Below are 27029 nucleotides of genomic sequence, written 5' to 3' on the forward strand. Positions count from 1 at the left end.
TTTCTTCATTCGTATGTTAATAAAATGTTTCTCTACGCATACTATCTTGAAGGCTTTCAAGCTCGCTTCGCAATTGTTCAGTGTTGGAGGCAGTGGAGGCTTGACCAAGTTGCAATATTTTGTCTGCAAACCAAAGTAATTTTCGTTCTCTTGTCAGATTGTGTTGTTCGTTGGTTTGTCTGAGCGTTAGGTTGCGTCTGTTTCCTCCCAGCTGCATATAGCGTAGTCAGTAACCGTTGTCTGTTTGCTCGATTATATACATACATCAGTGACAATCTTGTAGGCACAGTTCAATACTTCTGTAGGTAAACCTAGAATCTGAGCAGTCTGCAATCCTATAGAATAGTGTCAAAAGTCTGTCTGCGCACAACAACATCATATTCAATAGGATATACCATAGTGATTCTCGGTCGCCAGTCTTCCATCTTCAATCTTGTACTGATAATCCACTGTACAGTCTTTTTCATTGGTTTTCTACCCATTAGCAAGGTAAGCACACTGACGGAAATACCACTGTAAATGCATGTCATACCGTAACGTTCACTTTGAATTGCAAATTAACAACATTAGAATAGATATCTAAAGTGCATGTCAACTCATGCAAATGAGTGGCAAAGAAACAAAAGGCTCTTGTGCGCGCTAAATCTTCACAGACAGCCCCACTAATGCCCAATGCATCTTCTGGTGATGTTCCTCTTCCCAGTTCATCCACAAGCACAATACTATTACTGGTAACATGTTGAAGCAGATACGCTATTTCTCTCATTTCAGACATGAAGGAGGAAGTACCGATATCTGAAAACGTATTTTCATTTGCCAATCTGGAGAGCATCTAGTTGATTATATGAGCAGGCAAGCAAAGCGATACTATGATGTTGTGCCATTTTACCTGATCACATAACCGAAATGAAGCATAATCAGCTGGTACACTATCACAATTTCGTTATGAGAATTAAAAAGGTGCACGCAAGACACACTAAATATTACTAACAAGGATCCGATTTGCGCCATGATAGCCAACAATGCAACTTGTTTGAGATAGGTTGATTTTCCACTCATGTTTGGACCTGTGATAAATTGGAAGCTACTAGATAATGAAGCGAATGTATCGTTGGGAACAACTGGAATTAGTAGAATACATTCCAATATGGGATGTCGACCTGATTTGATGGCTAACGTGTTTGAGAATTCAGGGCGCACTATACATAAATGAGCATACATGATATTGGATATGCAGCCAACTTACCGAGATTAATCGAGTTCAATTTGTAAGACGCTAGTGAAGTGAGAAAGTCTAGCAGTGCAATCGCTTCTGATGATTTGTACAAGGCGTTGATGTGATCTCTGAATACTTGAAGTAGCTGTGTTACAGTTCTTGCCGTGGGTGTGAGGTTTAAGGAGGTCTATGAGATGGACAATATACAGTGCTTACTTTTCAGACATGAGAAAGACTTCATTCATTGATTCATTCAGTCTGTTATTTTTTTGAAGCTACAAATCGAATGAGTACACCTTGGCCATTCTAGTCTGTAAACAGGAGATGTACCAGCTCTAGAGTAGTGAATTGTAGCGTCTTTTTCTTTTGAATTACATTGATGAACACATCTGGCAATTGGGCATCGCCAGTGAGTTGACTTGTGGGCATAGAGATACCGTACCCTCGTGAAACAGTGTAGTCTAATTTGATTTTAAGCTTGTAAGTCTCGGCATAGGTGGTGATCAAGTTATAAATATCCTCTGTGGTCTCCTTGTAAGTCTGGCGAGCTGTGTTTCTTGGTCAATACGTAAGTCAATCCTAAAGATGGATATTGACTTACCAACATCTAGCAATCCATTGACTCCTGACTAGGTAAGAGAATGAGTATGGCTCAAGGGCATAGCTATTACACCCTACCTTTACAGCGTAGCATTTCTGGTTGCGAATGCCTAAACTGCTCTTTTCAACCCCAATATCCTCATTGATGATGCCGTTGATAGCTGCTTCAAGTTCATCTAATCAAGCCGCTATAAGCTTTACTGTGTCATCTCAAGGTGTCATTACTATACCAAATACTCGATTTGACAGGACCTGCAGCAGAGAGCGTGAGCCTCAGCTATGCTGTATATGAAACACGTGTCACTTACATTGTAGATTGTATGCAAGAGTTTACACGGTGGTGCTTGTTGGTCTCGAGACAGTGGATTCTTGACATGTTCAGGCAAACTCTGAGCAATTGCTTTGATAGATTTAGTGACCTGTTTCAAATGCACAATATGGTTGATCTTCTGTTCAGAGTACTGCACAGTAAAGACAGAGTTGTGTTGAGGATGTGTTACTGGAACCTTGACAATAAAAGAAATAATAGAATCAATGTCCACAAGCTGCTTCAAGCTGGATTGAATGTTGTAAATGCATTCTTCATTTTGACACAGCTCTTCAAGAGTGTCTAAACGATCGTCGGTGATCTGCAGGCTGCAAGGAGGCTGTAAAATGTTGGTGCGAAGAAGTCGTTTGCCCATGGGAGTGAGTGTGTAGTCCAATATGCCTAGCAATGTATTTCGTTTTGAATGAGTGTGAGCCGTGTTGTGTACTAGTTCCAAGTTTTTTGCAGTGATTGTGTCTAGAGATAGGGTCAGTACGTTGCTGTTAGTGCTTTGATACAGCATACCTATAAGCATTGTGCCTGATCCATATTTGAATGAGGTTAATCCATTGTTTTACTGCTGATCCGTTAAAATGCTTACCTTCTGCTCCTTTATACGTGAATTTGATGGTATGGTTGGCAAAGGAGCATCCCTCGGTCTCAAAGACATGTCTATTGCAGCCAATATCAACGACAAAAACTCGCACCCTTTCATTCAAGACTCACTGAAAAGCACTAGCGAGAGCAGCCAAGCAGAAATGCCTATGACACAGCGCAATCAGTATACGTACTAAACCCAAGCATAATGTGCCCTCTCAGATACTTTGTTGATACACCACACAAAAGACCTGCCACATCTTCTTGCATAGAGAAATCAACAATATGCTGCTTCCCCTTTTCATCGTTGAAGTATTTTTTCGGCAAAGTGGTGATTGGGATATGTGAGTAATGCTGCTGCAATAACGCACTTAACTTGTTTTCACTCAATGCACTTGTCTCTGCATGAAGCGGCATCACTATCTTTTGAGGTTCATATAGATTGACGGACTGCAAGGTTCTTGAAAACGATAGTGAGTCTGCCATCTATATGCACAGCATGTATATGAGATATGAGCGCATGCATGAGAGACTCACTTACTTGAGAAAGCTCGACTTCGCAGCTATTGATATCAAATACACAAATGCCCACTTCAGCAGCTACACCACGACCCTCTGCAATAGCCATAATTCGCTTTGGTGGCCTGCTATTTGTGCCTGTGGTGGTAGGTCTTCTGTAAGATGTGGTGGCTGTGCCTGGTCTGTTGCTGGTGTATCCAGACTGGGGTCTTCTCAACATATTTTGTAGACTGATGCTGTCGTTCATGCTACCAATGGTACCTCGCTTTGCAGTTTGTTGAGTAGAAACGATGACTGACCTGTCTCTTTCTGCCGCATCAGATATTATTGTAGATAAAGCTGGTCTAAAAGGATTTGCTGTGTATGGTGGAAATGGAGGGTACATTGTTTTGTTGGAGAAAAGAAGAAAAAAAAAAAAGGATTTAAATATGTATTCTACATTGCATCATTAAATGAATTTATTTTGATATATTTTTCTTATATACAGGTGTGTGTGTTTGGGATGGAATTGGTCGTTTTGCGGATGATATTTTAGTTGATGGTCTTCTTTTTGCCTCTGTTTAAGCTGGGTCCCCATACTTTGACAGTGAAATCAGCAGAGCAACTAGCCAGTATCGGTTCAGTAGGATGGAAATTGACAGCATACACTCGATCTGTGTGACCCTCAAGACGCTGCATGAGTTCCGCGCTGTCTTCGCCTACATTGTACAGATAGGCGTATGGATCAGCACTACCAGTAGCCAGTAGCACACTCTTTTCTTCTTTGAGTTCTTGAGTATCAAACAGATAATCGCCTGGGTTGGGTGTTAGATCAACATCTCCGTACGCATCATTGGTGATGGACGGCTTCGTCAAGATGGATGAATTGTAGCCACTGCCACAATAAAAGGAGGATTTGATGGGCCAGTTCTTGTTTTTGAAACCCTTTAATGAATGCACCAGTCGAAGTTCGGATTTAGGAGGATCCATGCCACGATCATAGACCCGTAGCACTGTGAGCATACGTGGTTAGTACCTATCACACCAAACATGCCTTGTCAAGACTTACAGTTATCATAGCTGTTCAATGCCATGTATCTAGGCTCATCGTAATCATCAACTAGCAGTGGAATGGGCATTAGTCATCATCGCTTCAAATATCCCTTGATCCACCTACTCGCTCTTCTGGATGCATCTGTGCTTCGTCGACCAATGGAGATGTGCGTAATAGGCATTTTTGATGGATCGTTCAATTTGGAGGATATACATTGCTCTAGCAAGTCATTGTATCAGTCATTTCTGCTTGTGTCACTGCGATACTACTTACTTGATCGAACATCCCACACTTTAAGCATGCCCTGAGCATCGCCCGTGATGACATGAATACCATCTCTCGAAGCATACAATGTATTGATCATGGCGTCGTTTCTTATGACAGAAGCATTTCCCTCTGACCTGATATCAACCATAGCAAGCACCTTTCTCGACGTACCGTAATAAAATATGTTTGAATCTACAAAATCCCAACCAACACATTGTACAAGGCCTTCTGCATCGTAACTGCTGGATAATTTGCCACTCTCTACATCCCATGTTTTACATGTTTCGTCATAGGCACCTGAAAGTAACATGCTGGAGTCCGGTGTCCATGCCAAGTCTGACAAGTTGAGTGTGTGCGCTTTCAAACAGAGAGTCTATCAAAGATAATTAGCATGCGTGTATTGTTATCTGTCATTGGGGGTTTACCTCCTTCTGAGCTGATGCTGTATCCCATATACGAACAGTCTTATCAAATGAACCAGATGCCAGTAAAGCTCCACTGGGTGAAAATTCAACTGTGTATACAGCTCCTGTATGGCCCTTAACGTTTATTCACATCTCAGTCAAACTGCTTCTGTTACGGCACTATTATCTTACCTTGAGCTCATAACGCATCTGAAATGGTTTTCCATCACGGGAGTCATGAGGATATACTACATGTACGCATTAGCCCACTGTTCACACTGACCTCTTCACCTCAACACACCTGATTGAAAGGGCTCCATATCACCACTTGCTTCTTGCACAGCCTTGGTTATCATCTCCTGTGCTTTTCCTGTAGTTGACACTTCATTGTCTATAACAAAAGGCCCAGGTCTGTAACTGAGACCTCCTTGAGAAATCGATGCTGCATATCTAGCTGATAAGTCATAAATGCTTTTCTTGAGTGCAATGTTTTCCTTGTCCAGTATATCCACTTTTTGCTTGAGCTGCTTTACTTCTTTTAGCAGTTTTTCTACTTGTTGATCGCGATTCACACCTGCGCCTAATGATGATTTTGATGAAGACGGTGCTTGTCTTTGGTTGGGCAACACGTCCATGTTATTGAGTCGAAGTGTTGTAGAAAGAGGAAAAAAGAAAAAGAGATGATCATGTTGTGTTCAAGCCAAATTTAAAGGTGACTTTAAAGATGTTTACTCTCAGCGCATTAGTGAGTATGGGGATCAAGTGCCTCTGCTTGATCAATGTCTCCTCAAGATGCAATACACTATGCAACGCAATTCAAAGGATGCTAAGCTGGATTCCAACTCCAATGTTTCGAGAGAGTGCTCACATCATACGTGCAGTTAAAGAAGTTTTTGGTTTGAAACACCAATTGCCATCAGCAGCATTTCTATCTCTCCAAAGTATAAATGTAAAACCTCATCATAGAGGTTATTGCTCTTTTCAATACCCAAATCCAATCTACCACACGAGCTACTACTGAAAATCCTTAGGAAGCTTCGGTGATTATACCGCAATGGTCTATTTCTGCCCACAATTGGAGTATCTGGAGATTCTGGGAAAGAAAGGCCACTACTCGATCCGTGTCAATGAATGTGATCCAAAAAGCGCTCAGAAGTTGCGTCGCCATCTGCCAAAGAGAAATGCGCTACTAAGGGAAATCAATCATCTAGGTGAAGAATTCTCTCAGAATCTTTGTGATTTCCTGTACAACTACTGTCTTCATCTCTATTAAACTTTGCACACTGGAGTATACATGGGTGATGCCGTAAAAAAACTGAGCCTTGGCCATGAATCAATCCACAACGCCATCACACGATTCTAGCGTGAAAAAGATGAAATTTGGTGGTATATTTTAAATGTTTGCAAGCGATCCCAATTGCTGGCATTATGCTTTTCTGCTTTGAAAGAGTTGGATTTTGGCAGATGCAAGCCATATTCATCATCCATGGGGCTTTCATCTTGAGAAGGTTATCGTCAACAGGACTTGTCTTTGATCTCTACGGTAGGTACTTAAGCGAGTGTGATCATGCAAGTTCTTTATGAGGCAACCCCAGCCCAATATTTCAGCAAAGAAGGTGATTTTGGCTTGAGTAACAAGAACAAGTTCATCGAGATAGATACAGAGACAAACAATGGCTACATGGTGGAAGCATTGCAAAAAGCACCATAGCGGAGACTAAAATAACTGCTCGTCTACTTCTCTTCTCGACCCTGGATTTGGACATCCCAAAACCTTTCAGAAGAGATTACACAAAAGTTTATTACATAATCCAGAGGTGTTTCTCTAAACTTATAGATGCGCAAAAGAGGGAGGAATCCAATGGTACCACTTTTGAAGCAATTCATCTACTCTGTGAGGAGCAATTTCTCAAAAATGGAAAACACGTTTTTGGAGGAAAAGCCTAAAAAAACCCATCATAAATTGGCTCAAAGATGCTTTTACATGATTCTTTGTGTTTCTACGGTTGTTTTGAGCTTAGTAACATTATAGTAGAAAATCTCATTTTTGAGGTGAAAACCCCCCTTATTTGAAATCATCCAATTTTTCCCTTGCTACTACAAGGCAACAATGGCCAAAAATCGATGATCCACTCGTTCCCCAAAAAATTGCTAATGAGTGATTCATAACTTAAAGCCATGTCGTAGAACACGATAGCACTTGTTTTTAAGCCAATATCATGCTTGGTTGACGAGATATGAGCGATACAAAACATCATTTTTGCAGTGGTGGATGCATTTGAAGGCTGCTCACTCATCGACGTGTTTTCTAATGCTCAGTTTGATAATTTGCAGTTGTTTATCTTGAAGGAGCGTGCATTATCACCTTATTGCTTTGATAAAAAAAAAACAGTATCTAAGATTTACAGATGACCTTGTTGGCATATAAGCGACATAGAATGTCTTTTAAAGGTACCAAATGTTACATTTATACTTCAGAATTGGAATATTGTATTGGTTCCATCACAAGGATGTTCCAGAAGGTAGAATCAGTTGCAATAGCACGCGTTGGTAGAGGGAATCAGTAGAGCATAAAATTCTAATCATGAAATATAATGCTTATATTTATGAGACGTCCTTGTTTTTATTATAGATCAATGACAAAGGAAGAAGTAGCATTGGCCAGGCTATCAGGTGCCTAATAATGCACGGTTGTATCAAAGGTACACCCCTTTTTTTCAAAGAAAGGCTTACATGTCGATGGATGTGCCTTCTCATTAGCTCGTTGCAGTCATCAATACGTGCTATAAATTGCATTACTCAAGCAATAAACAGCCATTTCTTGATCACCTACTGCTGATGAACAGCTCCTTGAAAGCTTAACCATAACACAGAGCAAGCAACGTGACTTGAGTCATCCAATCATTGAACCTTCCTTTTTGGAGGATTCGTTCATCGCATTATCATTTGTTTTCCTCTCTTCCTTCTTCATTAATTTCCCTCTATCTCTTTCAAGATTATTTTTTCTTCTATGCATGGCGAAAAAATGGGAGTAAAGATGTCGGTTGGTAGGTCAATTATCCATTCAATGTAAAAAGCACTGATATCAACCGCTCTAATTGTGTAGCAAGAAGTATGCGCCGAGCTCAACAAACGCAAGACATCTTGGAAGCGATGGCTAAAGACGATTTCGATGAGCTCAAGAGATTAGCAAAACGTCCTGAAGGCTTCGTAGATGATAAGCTGAGACAATATGTGTGGTAGGGTTGGTAACATAGATAGACGTACATATACTCGGAGCCTCGACTGTTTCATCGACTCATAAACTTGATTTAGGCCGGTATTACTGCACACGCAGCATGGCAATTATCTGGCAGAAAGAGGAAGTGGTATGGAGTGTTTATTCTATCAAAGCCAGAAAAGATGTATATAACCTTCAATTGGAATTTTACATAGAAAAGGATCTAGCTGATCCAGTGCAAATTACCAAAGATGTTGAAAGATCACTGTACTACTATCCACAAGGTTAGCCCACTATAAATTTTGAATTTGGGGATCCTATTATTCGGAAATATAACCAACTAACCAAACAGAACTCACATAAAGATATCACTCCAATGTTGAAAGCGCATAAACAGCAAGAACTCCATTGTATGATTGTTGAGATTTTGTGGAGGAACCCAGCGTTAAAGTACTACCAGGTAAAGCTGTCTGAGCAACTCTCGGGCTATATGCTTACAAAGCAATGTAGGGATTCCATGACATTTGCACTTGCTTCTTGCTCGTTCTCGGTAAAAAGGCCGCTATACCAGCTGCAGAAAACGTCGCCTTGTTCTTTATCCGAGACGCCATGTTGGATTCATTTGATCCAGTGTCGAAACAACTACGGCTGATGAGTTCGTTGATAGAGTACGAAGATGCTGAACTCTCGTTATTTTTGGAAAAGGCCAACATCATGCCTTATTATGCGTTGAGCTGGATTTTGACTTGGTTCAGCCATGATTTTGAAGCATATGAAAAGGTAGTGCGGCTCTTTGATTTGTTTATCTCTAGTCAAGCCATCATGCCCGTGTATATAGCGAGTGCTGTAAGTGTTTTGTTTGTGTGGATGCATGGATTTTAGTCTAATTTGTTGCATCGCTAGATTACATTATTACGTAGAAATGAGATATTGAAGGCTGAGAAGGACCTAGTGCATTCACTGATTACACGGATCCCGCAAGACATGGATATTGAACTGATCATACAGAAAGCTGCCTTGTTGGAAGAGAAATATTCAGTGCTACAACTACAGAAACAGAGTGGCTTATGGCTACATGACGAGTAAGATAGGTACATTTAGATTCAACCCTGATATTCATTCCGTTTTCAGATCCGTGATAAACACATGGGAGAGAGATTGGGGAAGGCTAAAATGGGGTCAAGTACCAGATCAACTGCAGGCGAATAGGTATCTCAGTCATCAAGTCGAGAAGGAAGAATGGGAGGACGAAATGCTGATGGAATGGACACGGAGGAAGAGGGAATTAATAGAGGACGATGACGATGTCATGTTTTAGACAATAAAATACCATTAACTTATTCAATTTGGCATTGATTGCTCTGATGAACACTGCCTGAAAATACAAAGTGAAAGACAGCGGCGGGTGCATTGGTAAGCATCCCATTTGCAATGCCTTGCCTTGATATCGGTCCAACTGAAGCCCCTCTTGTATCAAGAGCAGCACACGGTCCATAGCGTGGACATGTCGCTTAGTTTGATTTCTGTCACTTAACGGCACATGAAGAGACATTGTGAGGTAGATCAAACGCCATTTGTCTGACAGGCGCGTATTCCATTTTATCGGATGTGTGACGCCTCAACACAAACAACATGAAAGAGCGCGCCTCGCTCGGATTTGACGGTTGTGCTTTTTGTTCCTTAATTCAACTACAATACATATAACGACAACAATAAAATGGTCAAAAGAAAAGCGCCTGTGGATCCCAACCTATTGGAACAATCAACCTATGATAAAAAAGCAGCATTGGACAACATGAAAGAGAATGTCGTCGAGATCTTCATGACAGCGCAACAGCCAGACGCAGTGCTGCGAGCAGAATCCATCAAACTACGAGACGTTCAAATTGGCTGCTGTTACAATTCACCAAGGAGGGTGGGCGAGCCAGAGAGCATCGATTATGAAGCAGAAGCAGACTTCTTGAAATTGATATTCAAAATGGTGAATATCGTGATTAAAGCCAAAAGAAAGGAGCCCACTGCTGATCGCGTGCAGAGATTTATTGCTGTATTTTTGCAGTATATCCAGACAAAAGGTGTGTTTGAGAAGTGTGCTACTGTAAAGCATAGTGTACTGATGACTTGCTCTAGATGAGGAGGCCAAATCCAAGGCAAGAAAGAAGCGAAGAGGATTGTTAAACACAACGACACCGACACAGCCATCAGCATCCACTGAATCGACAACAAAAGCGAGCCAAAAGAACGATGCAGATGTTGAAATGCAAGACGATAAGGCGAATCAGGAAGCTGAAGCAAAGACAGCTCAAGCGAAGAAGGATTCCATTACTGAAGAAGATCAGGATGATGAAGAAGACGATCATGAAGACCAATCCTATGAGACCATCACGTCAAGATTTGTCGAGCGATTGCTAAAATACTTGTTTCAAGGATTCTCTGATGCCAGGGCGAGTGTTCGTGTCAGATGCTGTCATATCATTGCCCTTTGCATCAGTTCTATGGGAGAGTTAGAGTAAGAACCCAACATGCCGTATGATGCATTCGTATTAACACGTGCGTGTTGTAGCGAGGACTTGTATCAAGAGCTAAAGAGACATTTATTCGAGGGCCATATTGACAGAGAAGCTAGTGTTCGAGCACAAGCAGTAACAGCCTTATGCCGTTTGCAAAGCGATACAGAAATCGACCCTCTGGATGGACAGACGATTCATGAAAAATTAATGTGGAGTGTTCGACATGATCCAAGCTCGTAAGTGGTATCTGTATGTGGATGAGGAGTCAGCATGTGCTAATGCATAGAGGAAACTTTACAGCGAAGTGCGACGATTGATCTTGTTCAACATTGATGTCACATCGGACGCCATCCCCTATGTCGTCAAGAGCATTCGAGATCCAGATGACACTAACCGTCGAGTTGTTTATCTCAAAACATTAAGCAACTTGGAAGACTTTCGATTGCTCAGCTTTGAAGAGAGACAGCAGGTGTTGAAATGGGGATTAAACGATCGCAGCGACCTCGTGAGGAAAGCAGCTACCAAGATGTTTGCTGAGAACTGGATCAAGCATGCTGGACGCAATCTGATTGAATTCTTGGAGCGATTAGAAGCCACCAAACCACAAATGTCAGAATTAATAGAGAAACTGTTCAAAGAATTCTTCAAGATTCGATCGGATGTGTTTAACGAGAGTGTGTTTGACGATGAATTTTGGACCAATTTATCAGGCGAAAGTGCGCTATTGGCAAGATTGATGATTGAGTACTTGCAAAACGAAAATGAAGAGGATGAGCGACTGGACAAGCTCCTGCCCTCGGTTACTGTACATGCCATGAACCTAGAAAACTACTACAACTTATACCAGCAATACAACAACACAGAAGACAATGCATTCAATTATGAGTATATTGTGGTTCAAATGCTGGATATTGCACTTTGCTTGGACTATGCAGATGAGGTGGGCCGAAGAAAAATGTTTAACCTCCTGAGAGACATATTGAGGGCCTACGAGGTGGTGGACAGTCATCTGGAGAGGATACTGAAGGTGTTTAGACGAATTTCCATCGATGAACGCGACTTCACAAGGTAAGTGTACCTTGGTTCGATGTGTCGTACCAATGCTAAGGTCCTGTTATGGATAGATCCATCATTGAAATCATTTCGGATATCCAAGAAGAAGCATCTATACCGTACCTTGACATGGAAGACGATGTAGCAACAAAGAGAGCCAAATTAGACGACAACAGCAGTAGTTCGTCTGTGGCTGAAGCACCCAAGAGCACTACCCACACTGAAGAAGTCGCCAACAGCCAAGATGTGCCCAATCCAGACCTGGATAAACTCGTGGCCAAGCTGCGTTGCCTCAGCATCTGTAGGCGTATGCTGGAAAACAGTTACGAACCCTTGACCGACAACTCCATTTTGTATGGTCTTTTGAATGATTTGGTCGTGCCAGCAGTGCAGGATGGTGATTCACTGCTTCGTCAGGAGGGCTTGCATTGTCTCGGTTTGTGTTGTACGCTGGATAAAGGCTTAGCTCAGCATAATGTTGGCTTGTTCATCAATTGTATCAGAAATGGACACGAGGTGCTGGTCAAGATTGCTGTCAGAGTAAGCTGTCTAATGTATCGTAGTTGTACCGTAGTACTCAAACACCAGATAGACTTTAGGTGATATGCTTTTGATGTATGGTATCGATGCAATGAGTGAACACTTGTCTAATGTAGGTAATTGAGCTGCTGTTTGTTGGATGATAGCTAAACCATCTTGTATTAGACACTCGATATTCGAAACGTATTTGAATTTGGCTTGGATCATGACAATACCGAAATTCAATCACTTACAACACAAAGTCTTTGTAAACTCATGTTGTTTAACCGCTATACAGACGATGAGGTATAGCTTAGCAATTGCGCTGCCACGCACACTGTATTAACACCACTTGCTTAGTTACTGCGTTTAATGGTGCTACTCTACTTTTTCCCCAAGACTGACATGGACGAACACAGCAACATGATTCACCAATGCTTGGCCTATTTTTTCCCTGCTTACTGTTTCTCCAGCTTGGAACATCAAAAATCATTATCCGGTATCACCATTGCTGCATTGGAAGAGCTTTGTAACATTTTCGCAGACTTGGAAAAAGATGAAAACATGACAAATCCAAAGCAGATTGCTGAAATGCTGGCCGATTGGAACGATCCCAGAAAGTTGACCAAAACACAAGCCAACATTCGTGCCTCACCAGAAGAACAGGATTTCACTGAACCTGGAAAGCTGGCTCTGAAGGCATTGACCATCATCTATATTGAAGAGGAAGGGTTATTGCGAAAAGCCATGTTAACATTTGTAACACGATTATACCTGAATGAGGCGGACAAGCTTGATTTGATTGAAATCAAGAAACAAATCATCAAAATCAATGAGGTAAATGAGGATTGCAGCTAGAATTCAAATGTGATGCTCACGCTAGGTGGTTTTGCAGGAAAAGCCATTGAAATTACAGCCCGCTCGAAAGGCATTGAACAAGATTGTGGAGACCATTGACTCTATTGTTGATTTCGAGGAAGAACAAGAAAACGACAAGGAAACTGCTCAACAAGACAAAGATGATGCCAGCAATGAAAAGCAAATTGAGCATGAGAATGCAGAACAGGGGGAGAAAGAGGATGAAGATCAAGACTCTGATAATGGATCCTCGGTATTAGGAAGTAATTTTGATCATCAAATTGAATTATCAGACGATGATGGTAATGAAAAGGAAGATCAAGATGCAGAGGATGAGGATGAGGATGAGGATGAAGACAGTCCACCACCACCATCACGAAGACAGCCTCAAGTCGTGCGACGTCGTATTAGTAAAATAAAAGAATCAGAGGACGAGGACGAGGACGAGGACGAAGAAGAAGACGAAGACGAAGACGAAGAATCTGAGGGTAATGATCCAGCTTCTGAATACGAGGATTCTGATTAATGCTTATTCAATAAAATCTTTGCTTGATCTATGTAATACATGACCATTTCGATGGCATAATTCAATGGCGCCATACAACATGTATTATGGTGGCGTTCCGCTCGCAGTGACTGAAAGTCATTTTCTTTTTTTTGACATGAAATTTCCACAGCATTTATAATTAGAGCTAAAGAAAAAAAAATTTAATTTGATTTCCTTCACCTTTCATAAATTTTCACAATGGCTCCCCTCGGTGTAAGGCATTACTATCATTAGATTCAAATAACGTACAACTAAACAAGATCTTGACTTGTAGACCATCAAATCTTATCCCCAAAACCCTCGTGTTGCTAAGGCCCAAATCGCTGTAAGTTTGTGCCCCATTTCGACCAACGTAACCAAAACAACTAAACAGACACATTGGACAGGCTGAGCTCAGTGGTGTTGAATTCAACGTTGAGGCTTTCGACCTTGCCAAGGATGTCACTCCTGAATTCTTGGCCAAGTTCCCCTTGGGTAAGATTCCCGCTTTCGAGTCTTCTGAGGTCAACCTTTTCGAGTCTTCTTCCATTGCCTACTATGGTAAGTTTTATTACGTGTAAAGTGTATAACGAGTGTGGCGTATTGATGGATTCTTTCCATTAGCTGCTGCTCAAAAGGAAAACAACCCTCTTCTCGGTGCCACTGCTGCTGAGAAGGCCGAGATCTTCCAATGGACTCTCTTCAGCGAGAACGAGATCAACGCCAACCTCGGTGGTTGGGTTTACCCTCTCTTGGGTTACGGTCCCTACATGAAGCCTAACGTTGATGCCGCTACTGAAAGAGTCAAGCGCGCTTTGGCTGCTCTCAACAAGATCCTCGAGTCCAAGACTTACCTCGTTGGCCACCAAATCACTTTTGCTGATATCTCTGTTGCCTGCTCTCTTGTCTTGGGTTTCACTACCGTCTTTGACAAGGCTTTCCGTTCTCAATACAAGAACGTTACCCGTTATTTCACCACCATTGTTAACAAGGCCGTTTTCAAGAAGTACCTCGGTGATGTTCAACTCTGTGAAACTCCTCTCAAGTATACTCCTCCCAAGAAGGAGAAGAAGGCTGCTGCTCCCAAGGAAGCTGCTCCCAAGAAGAAGGAAGCTGCTCCCAAGGCTGCTGAAGCCGATGCTGAAGAGCCCGCTAAGCCTGCTCCTAAGCCCAAGTCCAAGTTGGATTTGTTGCCTCCTTCCAAGTTCATCATGGATGCCTGGAAGCGTGAGTACTCCAACAACGATACCAAGGATGCTATCAAGTGGTTCTGGGATAACTTTGACTCTGAGGGTTACTCTATCTGGAAGGTTGACTACAAGTACAACGATGAGTTGACCTTGACCTTCATGTCCAACAACTTGATTGGTGGTTTCTACGCTCGTCTTGAACGTGCCCACAAGTACGCTTTCGGCTCCATGATTGTCCGTGGTGAGAACAACAACAACACCATCTCTGGTTACTTTGTCATCCGTGGTCAAGAAGTTCCCTTCGAGATCTACGATGCTGCTGATTATGGATCTTATGACTTCCAAAAGATTGAGCCTGCTCAATACGAGGAGAAGAAGGAAGAGTTCTACAAGTACCTCGCTTGGGAATTCGATGACTGTGTTGATGGTAAGGTTTTCAAATAAGCAACTCGTACAGCCTATTCCATTGTGTAAATCTCTTTATCAAAATAAAAATTTTGTCATAAACCCCAATTCTACTTGTCGGCTGCATTTGACAGATCGTGTGGCTACTGCACTGCACGCATACTATTTCTATGGGATTTCGAGAGGTGCATGATCGAATTATTATAGATACAGTTTATTGCACGTTGTGGGATGTATTATTACTCGACTGCTGCATCTCGCGAAGTGAACATGAATTACATGTTAAGGGTTCGTCTGCTGAATATTCTTGCGTGTCAATCATGGATCCATCAAATCTTCGGAAACATGTGCTGCACACTATGGTGTCTTCCTTGTTGCCAGCCTACACGTGAATTAGCATCCATCTATACACGACAAGACTGTTGCCAGCTTACCTCTTTGGCGCGTTGAATCAAGATGTTCAAGTCATCTCTCATCTTTTTGTTACTGATCCTCAACTGATGCAGCTCGTACTGCCAATTGGCATCTCGCCCAATGTCTAATTCATCCACCATCCTCTCCACTGTATTTGTATTTTGCGGTGTTGGTGTCACGACGCCATGGCTGTCTACGTTAGGCAACGACATGTCTGCTCTTCCCTTCTTTTTGACATCTGGATCCATCGACACAAACACAGGCTCCTCATCCGCCAAGGTAGCTTCTTCGCCAATCACCTTTGTCTGCATCAACACAAACGAAGGCTGCTCTTGCAGAGACGCCTTGCCGTCTGGATAGAATGTAGTAGCTACCATGACCTCCACGCCTGTATTGTCCAACAAGGCATGTCTCAGGTACACAATTTTACCTTCTTTGACTTCTGCTAAAGCACGTGTTAAATCGGTTGTGCGGTTGCTTCTCAACAGCTGATACAATGAAGTGCCGATGATTTCAGAAGGTGGCGATCCCAACACATTTGCCACAGTCCAGCTGACATACAACAACAATCCATCTGCACTCAATTTTCCCCAGAATTCGTGATCTTCCATACCAGGCATGGTGTTGGAGGTGCGCATGCTATGTGCCTTGTTGCCTACCGTCAGTGCATTACGAGGCAATTGGTACACGGGTCGTTCACGGCCGGATAACACGACATACTTTCGTCCACGGCCATCCTCGTTTCGTAATTTACCGCAACATTCAATCCACATGTAGCCTGAATTCTTTCGACGCACACGGTAAATGAGGTTGACAGGCTCGGTGGAATGGTTGGAGGATTGCTTCAGTTCGCGCATCACAGTGGTGATATCGGACGGGTGGCATATGGCTTTCAGTGATTTGCCTACGAGTTCGGAGGGTTCATATTCCAGCACTTGAGCAGTCGAGTCGGAGCAGTATAGAAAGATGCCCTTGATGGTTAAGACATGGATGAAGTCTGGACTTTGATCCAGCAGTAATTCATGCCAGCATCGTCGGAATTTGCCCTCGTCTGTGCTGGCTTCTTTGATCAGTGTCTCTACATCCATGGGTGGCTCTGCCTCGGATGGCTGTGCCGCCTGGTATTGTTGGGATTGAGAGGGCTGCTGTGAGGTGGATTTCTGTTGCTGCTGTGAAGGCACAATGGCGCTCTCTGCGATGGGCGCATTCTTGTTTGACAGGGCTAATGACGCATGATGAGGCTGTTGTGAGCTGCTGGCGTTGTACATTGGTTTTGGTGATACGGGTCTAGTCCATTCCGTGATAGGTTCTGCCACGGCATTGCCTGAATCTGCATTGATGCTGAGGCCAGCTATAGAACTACTGCTTTAATGGATCAACACAATCGCATGGAAGGATGGCCTACCTTGAATTGATGGAGGAATGGTGGAATTTCGATAGCTGACAGTGTAAGTGCCGTCTTGAAATAGATGTAAGTGCTGTGTTTCTTATGCTAAGGTCTCCGCTCACTTACCCTTCATGCTTTGAAAGATGGAATTGGGCTGTTCTACGAGATCCACTTGCAATCCAATAAAGTAGTCAATATCCTCTGACGACTCCCAGGCAATGGGTATCACAGTCAGCAGATTCACAAAGGGCTGTCCTGTCTTTCGGTAGTTGATGATACTGGATTGAGACTCTTTGCCCTGCACCATGTGTGTCTTGATATGGTACACGGTGGTATTATCAGTGTATTTTCTTCTGGATCCAATAGAAACTCTGCCGTCGGGTGCCTGGAGAAACCGGCAGTTTCTGCCTATCACTTCGCTTGGGGCATATCCAGTCAATCTTTCAAACATGGGCGAGGCGTAAACAAGTGGAAAGTCATATTGTTTTGCATCAACAACAACAAAAGAACAGGACAAATCAACGGGACCTAGATTGATCTGAGGATTTGGTCTGATAGAGAATTTTTGCTGTTAGTATATGGACCATCCATTTAACAAATGAAGGTTACCTATTAGCGACACGCGATAAGATGGAGAGCATATCAAAGCCAGTGTTGGCATACATGCCTGAATACCGACCACTGTCGCCTTGATTGGATGCAGACGATGGTATAGGTGCAGGTGGCATTACTAGCGGTGGAGCAGAGGGCTGGAAATGGCTCATGGATGTTGCTCCTGAGGACTGCATCATTGGGTGGTTTGATTGCGATGGTGGTGCTGCTTGTGGAGGCGGTGCAAATGGCTGCTGTTGTTGTATAAAGTGCTGTTGCGACGGTATACTAGGTTGCCTAGGTTGTTGCTTCTGTAAACTAGCATTCGGTGCCTGCACGGATGATGCCTGATTTGTCATCAATCCAGCCTGAAATCCACTGAACGAAAATAGTTTATCTGAAGATGGTGGCACATTGCTGCTCTCATAGATTTGTGGATTGAATTGACCTAAAGATTGAAATGGATCCATGATTTGATTTCAATATTTACGAAAAGCGAAGAGAAGAAGGGGTTGATTTATACATAAACAAAAGAGAGAAAAGAAGGGGATGTCTATCAACAAGCAAAAAAGAAGAAAAAAAAAAGAAAAAGAAGGAGGTCTATCGAGAGAGAGAGACAACACACACTAGAGGGAGATAGACAGACAAACAGACAGACAGACAGACAGACAGACAGACAGACAGACAGAGGGGATCCCTCAACCCCGCAAATACCCAATGAACAAGTTGCCTTTTGTGACAATCAAATTTGTTGCAATTACCTTACGCATTGTCGAGAGAACAGTGAGATTTCTTCTTTCTCTCTTCCTATTATCTCTCCTGCTACCACACATAATGAACTACTCATGGGAACATATTAGGACACAAGTGAGACAGTTTAGAGCTAATCTACAGGCCATTTACCCCGTTCAAGTGCTGGCCATCACAAAGGATTTTGCAATTCATGACAATGTGCTCTATTTTCTATCCAATAACAGAGATGCCTCAGACTGGTGTCCAACGAGACAAATGCAAATTTACCAGTCGAGGCTGGATCAATGCAATACTCACCTAGTTGAACAAGACGACAAAAACTACTTGATGACCATCAGTACTATACCCATCATGGAGCGGTCTTTGGTGTTCAATGACTACATTGCGTTGGTAGAGAATGAGTTGGACAAATCGACATTTTACCGACAATTACAGATTCCAGGTGTATCCACATTTGACATCAAAGACGACACCATCATGTTTACATTTCAGCATGATTTGTATATCGGAAAGCTTGGCAAGGTAAACCTACTGTTCTAGCATGAGCAGGATATCGTCTAATATCGCTGTAGATACCCAGATTAATACCATATAAATCAGCCTCTGCATCAACGAATAACAGGAATACACCCACCAATACCAGCCCTACATCGGCCTATTCACCTATAATCAACGACATTGACATGGATTCAATCAGTAAACAAACACCTTATACCAACACTCAAGAGCCCCCTACCGATCAATCGCATCGATCAGATCCCAAACTGGGTGGTTTCTTCAACGACAGAATTGCATTTGTACGAAATCGTGATATCTGGGTGACGGATTGGAATGGCAATGATACGCAATTGACATTTTGCTCCAGCGACACATCCGATCCCTCACTGAAGTGTGGAGTGGCAGAGTACATGATGCAGGTATGGCCACTGCATGACGTTAACATGATTCGGGCTGCTGATTCATTCATCATTTGCAGGAAGAATTTCACAGATTCACTGGTTATTACTGGTCTCCGCCCATTACAAATACCAAACAGCGAACCGAGAGAATATTGTATCTAGAAACATCTGAATCACAGGTGGAGCAAGTGTTCATCTCCAAATCATCCTCATCCTCATCATCCACATCCACACCACCCTCCATGACAGATACTACAAACACGTCAGCGGCAGCAGCAGATTCGATCCGGTATCCCCGCGCAGGAAAACCTAATGCAAAGAGCACAATCAAGATTGTAGAATTTGAAATAGGAGATACATCGCCTGTCAATATCCGACATAAGCAATTGTGGGGCAAAAATGAAATCAGGGCATTGTTCCCCTGGGTAGAATACATTGTTCGATTTGGCTGGTTGCCTGATGGTCAAAGGTAAATGCTGCGCATAAACCACACACACACATACACACACACACATATCCACACACAAAACACTCATGCAACTCAAACGGACAGTGTTTGGCTGCAGCTACTCTCCAGGGATCAGCAAACATCTGCTGTTGTCAAACTACATTTAGATCAATTTTCAATCGAGGAGGAAAACAGAACTGGCCATAATGGCATCCAAACCGAGATTTTGTGGCATGAAACGAGCACAGCTTGGATCAACATTAATGATGTCTACTATTTCATGCAATCATCAGACACCGCTACTGTAACAAAACTGATTTGGAGTTCCGAAAAGGTCAATGGCTACCGGCATTTGTTTCTGGTAGAGAAATCAGTGGATCAACAAGAGGCGCAAGTGACACAGTTGACAGAGGGTGAGTGGTGTTGTGTGAATCGGCCTTTGTATGTGGATGAAGCGAGATCTCTAGTCTATTTTTCAGCAAAAATGCACACTCCTCTGGAGTCCCATTTTTATGTCACGTCTTACAGCCATCACCAACACCGGCCATGCCAGCCTACGCTCTTGACAAAGCTTGGCTTCAGCCATACAATTACAATGGATTCACCAGATTACTTTGTCGATTGCTTCTCCACTCTTCATGACCCTCAGGTCACTGTAGTTCAGAAATTGAGTCATACCAAAGCAAATCCAGTTGTGTTGGATAGCATATCCTTGTTGATCCCAGTATCGCTCAGGAGTGATTGTGAGACGCCACCTTCGCCACCCTCATCTACCACCAATCTGATAGAAGGCAACAACTATGAAATTTGCCGATATAGCACGGATCCATTGATTAGAGACCTGGAACATACTCGTGAGAGCAACATGTCGAAATACAATGATTCAGTGGAACCTAATGGCGAGATATTCAGTTTTACAACGTCAGACGGTAAATGATTTGCAACTTGCCGATTTGAGATGTTTGAACTTACCACATCTTGTATTCAGGTGAGAAACTCTATGGCTGTCTGTACAAACCCAACAACTATCAAGCTGGGCGAAGCTATCCTACACTGTTGCACATTTATGGTGGCCCTACTACTCAACTGGTTGTCAATGAATTCAAATTTCCTCGCTTGATACGATATCTCATGGCTGCTTACTTTGGATTTGCAGTGGTGATCATCGACAGTCGTGGTTCCAGTGATCGAGGGCTCAAATTTGAATCACATATCCAATATCGACTAGGCACAGTGGAACTCAAAGATCAATTAGAAGGATTACAGTTTTTACAAGATACGAAATTTGGTGCTCTACTAGCCGATCATCAAGATGAGCTGGTGTCTGTGGTGGATCTTAATCGACTTGCGATTACAGGGTGGTCCTATGGTGGTTATTTGAGTTTGATGGCACTAGCACAATACCCCGATAGATTCAAAATGTCCATTGCTGGTGCTCCAGTAACTCAATGGGAGTTGTATGATGCTGCCTATACAGAAAGGTATATGGGAAAGCCAGAGGAAAATCCTCAGCCCTATCGCGATAGCAATGTGCTGACCTATGTGGATCGATTTCCCAACAAGTAAGTTGCAATTTATGCTGAATGCTTGCTATATAGTAACCACACGGCTCTTAGTGAAAATCGTCTCTTAATAGCTCATGGTTTGATTGACGAAAATGTACATTTCAAAAACACAGAATTATTGGTGTCGCAATTGGTCAAACTCAAGAAACCACATTATTTGCAAGTGTATCCGTCAGAAAAACATGGGCTAAGACATGCTAGCGTTAATGAACATTTTGAGACGTTGATGTTTTATTGGCTTTCCAATTATCTGTAAAATAAAAAAGCTTGTACACTTGATATATTGCCTTTTCGTCAATATAGGCTCTGTATACTACTCATTGCTTTTATTTAGAGGCATCTGTTGGGCGTAAAGCCATGCTCTTAAAGCCTTCGGTAGCGGTCTCTAGTGGCCTATATGGATGATACATTGTATCATAAATGTCTCTACCGACATCTAACTCTGCAAAAAAAAAAAGCGATACTACAAATTGTTTTCTACAAAGCATCAATTTATCATGAAGCAATGATGAATAGTGTAGGACATTCACAAACTTATTTTTGCAATCGATAAAAACCATGCCTATCAGTCCAGAAGAGAAACCCCTCTCTTTTTTGCTTTCCTTAAATTTGTCTATAGGAACATGTTACGTTTAGAGATCTACTTTTAAATGAATCACTAATGAAACGGAAATGATGCTGCCTTACATGCCATGCTGATGAAATGCTGCAAATCATGATTAGGAAGTTGCGCTCACATAAATTTTGGTGGTGAGCCAGGCTGGCTGATGCAGTCAAATATGAAAATTCTCAACAAAAGCAAACTAAACTATTCAAGATAAACGACAGCCCTTTCGAATTCATGATTCCCATTTAATCAGCATCGCAATCATCATTGTCATCAACGTTTTGGTAGGCCAGCAGCGCCAATATCAATTCAAACTCAAAAAAATTTTCTACACAAGATTTGCCAGATTTTGTCTTTCTCGACTTGATTAAGCTATTTATCAAGATTCGACTATATGAGTTATGATGATTACCCCGTACTTCCTAATGCATTCTTGGAGTACTTTTCAAGGCGCATTCAATGGTACCAAGTAATATAAATGTTTTGAATAAATCTATTGAACAAATTATGAAAATACAAAAAGAGGTTTCTGGCCAAAAAGTTGAGATTTTACATATCAAGGTGTCACAAAGGTGATTTCAGAGGCTACGTTTGATTGATAGAAACATTTTGATTCAATATATACCATAGTAAAGATGTTTGTTATCAAGGCAAAAAACGCGACCGTTTGATTTTCGATGAAAACCATGAGGGGTACCTCATGCTTTTTGGTCGATTTTTGACCATGCTTTTTCGGTCCCCAAAAAGTTGAGCAAAGGTACCAAAAATTTAATGCTACTCGAATACAATTGTTTGGCATCATTCCAGTGACTCAGAAAGGTCTACAAATCAAGATATTAAGCCTTGAAAGCTATCAAATTTAGCTGTGTCTTACATATTTACTCGTCAAGAGGGACATTTTTGTTATGATACAAAGTTTTAAAGACATTGTATGTATTAATCTAGTTTTAAAGCATGCTGTTACACCCAAATATTGGGCTGGAAATATGAGATTGAGTAGCACTGTTGTATCGCAGTATCATAGCACAATTATACAGCTTATTGGCGAGGCGATAGCGGTTGTGAGGCACGCTGGACATTTAAGACACATTAGATAGTCTGCACCTAGTAAAAACTCTACTAAAAACTAGCTCAAATATAGGTAGATCGATTCACAACTCGGTAGCTCAAGTTACTAGGTGGTCCGTATCGTATCCGAAAACAAAACTAATTAATGTACAGGCATGTCCATCTCTTTTTCAGACTAGAATGATGAAACCATCAATAACTATTATCTTTGACATAACGCTATCATCCAGTGTTATCCCGCTAAAACCCCAAGAATATCAAAGGCAGACTGAGAGAAGCTTGACTTCACCAAAGAGTACCAAAATCAAGAGAGACCGCCAACAAGCAGAAGCAGCGGAGCAACAGGCAAATAGTAGCAAAAAAGAAATATCCAGGCACTATAGAATGCAAAATATAGAAGATATGCCCAACGGAGATGCCACAGCTGTGTAGAAACATCCAGACCATCAACAGAGCCTCTCCTCTATTGTTGACCACCACTAAAGGAATTAGATGGCTCAGGTGGATTTTACATCAACGATCCCCTCGTGTTGTGTCGACCAGTTTATGATACTCCTGATAAACTCTCTCTTCCTAAATGTTATGATTGAGCTCAAATTCGATTGATAGTATAGATAATTTCTTTATTGCTTCAATATATTTTTGAATTGCTCAGATATTATACTTCAAGATCCTAGTATAATAGTATTTTCTATATTGCTCTTCAGATCTAAATATCAAATTTTACTGTCTGACCCATCGTTCATTATGAGCAACACCGTGATATAAAGCACAGCAGCTCCTAAGATCACTTGTAAGCGCGAATATGATCCTTTTACGGTGCTCCGGGTCTTGTATATCACTGGGAACAGCTGATGTACGAGTAGATAGCATGCTTACACTAGCTATTGCTGCTCATTAATAAGCTAAAACACAGCCAATTTTGATACATTTGACGAGTGATTTCTCGACTCAGAAGCCGTTTTAGATGGTCAGAATAGCACCAAATAATTGCTCTCATCTGGCAGTTACTTTCTGACACCTTTGCTCAACTTTTTGGGGACCAAAAAAGCATGGACAAGAATCGACCAAAAAGCATGAGGTACCCCTCATGGTTTTCATCAAAAATCAAACGATCGCGTTTTTCACCTTGAAAATGGAGACTTTTACTATGGTATATCTTGAATCAAGATGTTTCTATCAATCTAACGTAGCCTCTGAAATCACCTTTGTGACACCTTGATATGTAAAATCTCAACTTTTTGGCCAGAAACCTCTTTTTGTATTTTCATAATTTGTTCAATAGATTTATTCAAAACATTTATATTACTTGGTACAATTGAATGCGCCTTGAAAAATACTCCAAGAAAGCTTAAAGAAGCATAGGGTGATTATCATGTTTTACTTAGTCAAATCTGCTAAAATAGTTCAATCGAGTCGAAAATCATTAAGATTTGTCCAATCTGGAACAGATCAAAATTTTGGGTTTGAATTATTCTGGCTGGTGGGTCTGGCTGGCAAACTCAATGCCCTGTTCATTATGAAGACAATGCAGTTAATAGATGCTTTTGAAGCGCATGGAAAGTAGGTGGAAAACATAGCACCATTGTTAGCCATGCCATCTTTCTTGTATTCTATATTTAATAACGCCAGTGTATCAAAATACTTGTCAGATCAACTTCTTTCCTTTTTGAGGCTTCGGAAGTGTCTAGGGACCATAAATTTATTACGTTACGATGAGGATTTCGACTCTTCGGGTGGTTTCCTGATCTACGCTTCGCTTTGGTGGAAATCAACCTACATTCAGGTGGCTCGCGCTACAACGGGTCTTTGGCTAATATTGCAAAATTAATAATAGCTAAAATGTTAGATGAAACTTGATTGTTGATCGATAGCAATTTAATACAAAATCTCTAGTCATATATGAACCATGCCTGGCACATGCCTGGCGACTCAGTTTTTATATTAGAATTGTAAAAATGTCTAGGGACTATACGTTTATTATGTTGATATTATATCAGATTGATGCTAGCGATTCAGGGCATCGTCTAGAATTGTTCTTCTGAGACCTTTATACGTGAAACTTGGGGATTTCGGTGAAAATTCGCTTTTCGTATTTATGATAATTATTCAATAGTCTTATTCAAGAGCTTTATCATAATCAGTACGGCTGGAGGCACAGTAGAAATCTGCCCATAAATGCATTAGAAAGTAGGGTGCGTAGCTCACAACTTGTATAGTCGAATTTGGCAAAAATAACTTTTTTGGATCATGAATCGGTGGAATCGAACACTGCGAGAAAACCTCGTTTAAATTCCGCTATACATAACCATTTGTGAAGTTCCTGTATCCAAAGCTGGTAAACTGCTGTCAATGTTACTTGACGACCATTGTTAATTTGAAGCATTGCTCAAGGTTGTAGCCGTTTTTTTTTATGTCAATCTAGCTTTCACCAAGAATTTATAAAGAAGATATAGAAGTATGCTACCAACTAAGTATCGATTGCACAATGTGCCTGAGCAATGGCTAGTTGTACCAGCAGTATCATCATGTTTGCAAACAGTGTTTTTTTTATTGCGTGGACAATAAAACATTGCAAGAAATAATGATCGGTTGCGTAAATATTGATATCCTTTGTTATAATGAACACACTTTTTAAACATAAAATATTGTCATTTAGTAGATCATTTTAGCATTTACCACGATGATTTAATACAGTGTTAAAACACAGGTTGATCCTTTGGGTTGTGATAACAAGAAAGCCATCAAACTTGAGAACGAAACATTTTGGATGTGAGTAGGAATGAGTAGGGATGGTGAGGGGGGTGACAATGAAACAGAAACAACCGCCATTGTAAGATCAATGGCATATGTTGTGAATCGCGGGATCGTACTATTTAGGAATCAAAAATGGACAACTCCGAAGAGAACGATTTCAGTTGGTTGGAGAGAAGAGAAGGCGAAAGGGGAGGGGGTCAAGAAACACCCACAATCTACGATCGCATCCAATTCTTGCCTCTCTCTCTCTCTCTCTCTCTCTCTCTCTCTCTTTCCCTTTTATCTTGTACATTCGTTCTTTCTTTCTTTCTTTTTCTCCCTCTGCTATACAATCAAATATTCATGGTTTTCATTCGATGACCCAACAGTTATGTAACGATTATCAATATGAAGATAAAGAGGAATCAAGCCCACCACCCTCAAATAATTCGAGCAATCCACCAGCTCAAAATTTCTCACCATATGAACAAACTTCTCATGACGAAGCCACAGAAATGCTGACTAAAATATTAAACATGTCGAATGCCAATGAAGTATATACATCTATCCCAAATATGCCAGCAAATGCAGATGACAACAGTGATTCTGATGTATCATATTGGAGTGAAGATGAACGTACGATTCTAAGAGCATTCTATGAAAACGAAAGAGAAGATGGGAATGAGCAGAATGATGAAGATAATGATGAAGTCTTGCTCGAGAAATACATTATGGATTTATGTCAAACTACAAACAATACAACCAAACCACTCTTACCGCCTCTTTCTCTGGCACATGCTCCTCAGCCATCATCACCCTCTCCACCATCCTATGCCTCTGATTCTTCCTTTTCACATCCATAAACTATAAATGTATTTTTTTTTTTCACGCTTTTACACCCTTAATTTGTAAATAAAAAAGATCGACATCTTTTTAACTCTCAATCTTTTTTTCCCAAATATATAAAAAGGAACCACAGGCGATTGGATTTATCACAATGATAGTGTAACATGTTTTATTCTGTTTGATTCGATTTCAAGGCAGAGGTATTATAGCCATGTATGTGTGTGTGTGTGATTTGATCGTCCTGTATTCAGGCTTGTACATTTAGCATTTAGCCCAAAAACTAGAGTTGCCCAATCAATGAATGAATCACTCATCTTCAGCCACTAAATGTCTGCTGCCTGCTGCCAAGTAGACAAGGCGGCGTATTTTATTGTTCATGTATGACAAGATATCGTTTGCTAGCAGTGACCAACGTTTTTTCCAAATTGAGCTCACTGCATACCGAGATGCTGGTTTTAAGAACTATATATGTATACATACGACAGGGTGAA

The 27029-nt window shown here is 41.4% G+C and overlaps 9 protein-coding genes across 9 annotated transcripts; 6 read left to right on the plus strand and 3 right to left on the minus strand.

The window, feature by feature from the left end:
• Positions 1-16: 16 nt before the first annotated feature.
• Positions 17-3459, minus strand: CYT2 (Cytochrome c1 heme lyase; the record flags this gene model as incomplete). Its single annotated transcript, XM_064821907.1, has 17 exons — positions 17-211; positions 265-335; positions 396-474; positions 533-832; positions 890-929; positions 992-1199; positions 1247-1403; positions 1547-1764; positions 1818-1845; positions 1895-1992; positions 2047-2068; positions 2125-2600; positions 2649-2663; positions 2725-2795; positions 2850-2885; positions 2947-3206; positions 3262-3459. The coding sequence occupies 17 exons, from the start codon at positions 3457-3459 to the stop codon at positions 17-19; spliced, it is 2472 nt and encodes an 823-aa protein (XP_064681593.1).
• A 311-nt stretch (positions 3460-3770) lies between these two features.
• Positions 3771-5578, minus strand: ATC70_002535 (uncharacterized protein; the record flags this gene model as incomplete). The annotated part of the gene is made up of 7 exons (XM_064821908.1): positions 3771-4231; positions 4288-4338; positions 4396-4491; positions 4546-4912; positions 4965-5078; positions 5136-5191; positions 5245-5578. The coding sequence occupies 7 exons, from the start codon at positions 5576-5578 to the stop codon at positions 3771-3773; spliced, it is 1479 nt and encodes a 492-aa protein (XP_064681594.1).
• Positions 5579-7968: 2390 nt separating this feature from the next.
• On the plus strand, positions 7969-8186 carry ATC70_002536 (uncharacterized protein; the record flags this gene model as incomplete). The annotated part of the gene is made up of 2 exons (XM_064821909.1): positions 7969-7990; positions 8050-8186. The coding sequence occupies 2 exons, from the start codon at positions 7969-7971 to the stop codon at positions 8184-8186; spliced, it is 159 nt and encodes a 52-aa protein (XP_064681595.1).
• A 353-nt stretch (positions 8187-8539) lies between these two features.
• ATC70_002537 (uncharacterized protein) lies at positions 8540-9481 on the plus strand (the record flags this gene model as incomplete). The annotated part of the gene is made up of 4 exons (XM_064821910.1): positions 8540-8623; positions 8674-9009; positions 9067-9245; positions 9295-9481. 4 exons carry the CDS (start codon positions 8540-8542, stop codon positions 9479-9481), a joined length of 786 nt encoding a protein of 261 aa, XP_064681596.1.
• A 399-nt stretch (positions 9482-9880) lies between these two features.
• Positions 9881-13629, plus strand: ATC70_002538 (uncharacterized protein; the record flags this gene model as incomplete). The annotated part of the gene is made up of 9 exons (XM_064821911.1): positions 9881-10238; positions 10294-10672; positions 10727-10909; positions 10974-11741; positions 11798-12266; positions 12319-12378; positions 12432-12551; positions 12606-13082; positions 13141-13629. 9 exons carry the CDS (start codon positions 9881-9883, stop codon positions 13627-13629), a joined length of 3303 nt encoding a protein of 1100 aa, XP_064681597.1.
• A 219-nt stretch (positions 13630-13848) lies between these two features.
• On the plus strand, positions 13849-15263 carry ATC70_002539 (uncharacterized protein; the record flags this gene model as incomplete). Its single annotated transcript, XM_064821912.1, has 4 exons — positions 13849-13863; positions 13925-13975; positions 14037-14190; positions 14254-15263. 4 exons carry the CDS (start codon positions 13849-13851, stop codon positions 15261-15263), a joined length of 1230 nt encoding a protein of 409 aa, XP_064681598.1.
• Positions 15264-15438: 175 nt separating this feature from the next.
• Positions 15439-18086, minus strand: ATC70_002540 (HTH myb-type domain-containing protein; the record flags this gene model as incomplete). Its single annotated transcript, XM_064821913.1, has 5 exons — positions 15439-15606; positions 15659-16989; positions 17044-17097; positions 17152-17576; positions 17635-18086. 5 exons carry the CDS (start codon positions 18084-18086, stop codon positions 15439-15441), a joined length of 2430 nt encoding a protein of 809 aa, XP_064681599.1.
• A 364-nt stretch (positions 18087-18450) lies between these two features.
• On the plus strand, positions 18451-21537 carry SNAPC4 (Myblike DNAbinding domain-containing protein; the record flags this gene model as incomplete). The annotated part of the gene is made up of 6 exons (XM_064821914.1): positions 18451-18891; positions 18942-19286; positions 19346-19737; positions 19822-20645; positions 20705-21278; positions 21333-21537. 6 exons carry the CDS (start codon positions 18451-18453, stop codon positions 21535-21537), a joined length of 2781 nt encoding a protein of 926 aa, XP_064681600.1.
• A 4532-nt stretch (positions 21538-26069) lies between these two features.
• ATC70_002542 (uncharacterized protein) lies at positions 26070-26555 on the plus strand (the record flags this gene model as incomplete). The annotated part of the gene is made up of 1 exon (XM_064821915.1): positions 26070-26555. One exon carries the CDS (start codon positions 26070-26072, stop codon positions 26553-26555), a length of 486 nt encoding a protein of 161 aa, XP_064681601.1.
• Between the last annotated feature and the right edge of the window lie 474 nt (positions 26556-27029).

This window comes from Mucor velutinosus (genome assembly GCF_035048745.1).
Source record: "Mucor velutinosus strain NIH1002 chromosome Unknown tig00000093, whole genome shotgun sequence".
Lineage (NCBI taxonomy): Eukaryota > Fungi > Mucoromycota > Mucoromycetes > Mucorales > Mucoraceae > Mucor > Mucor velutinosus.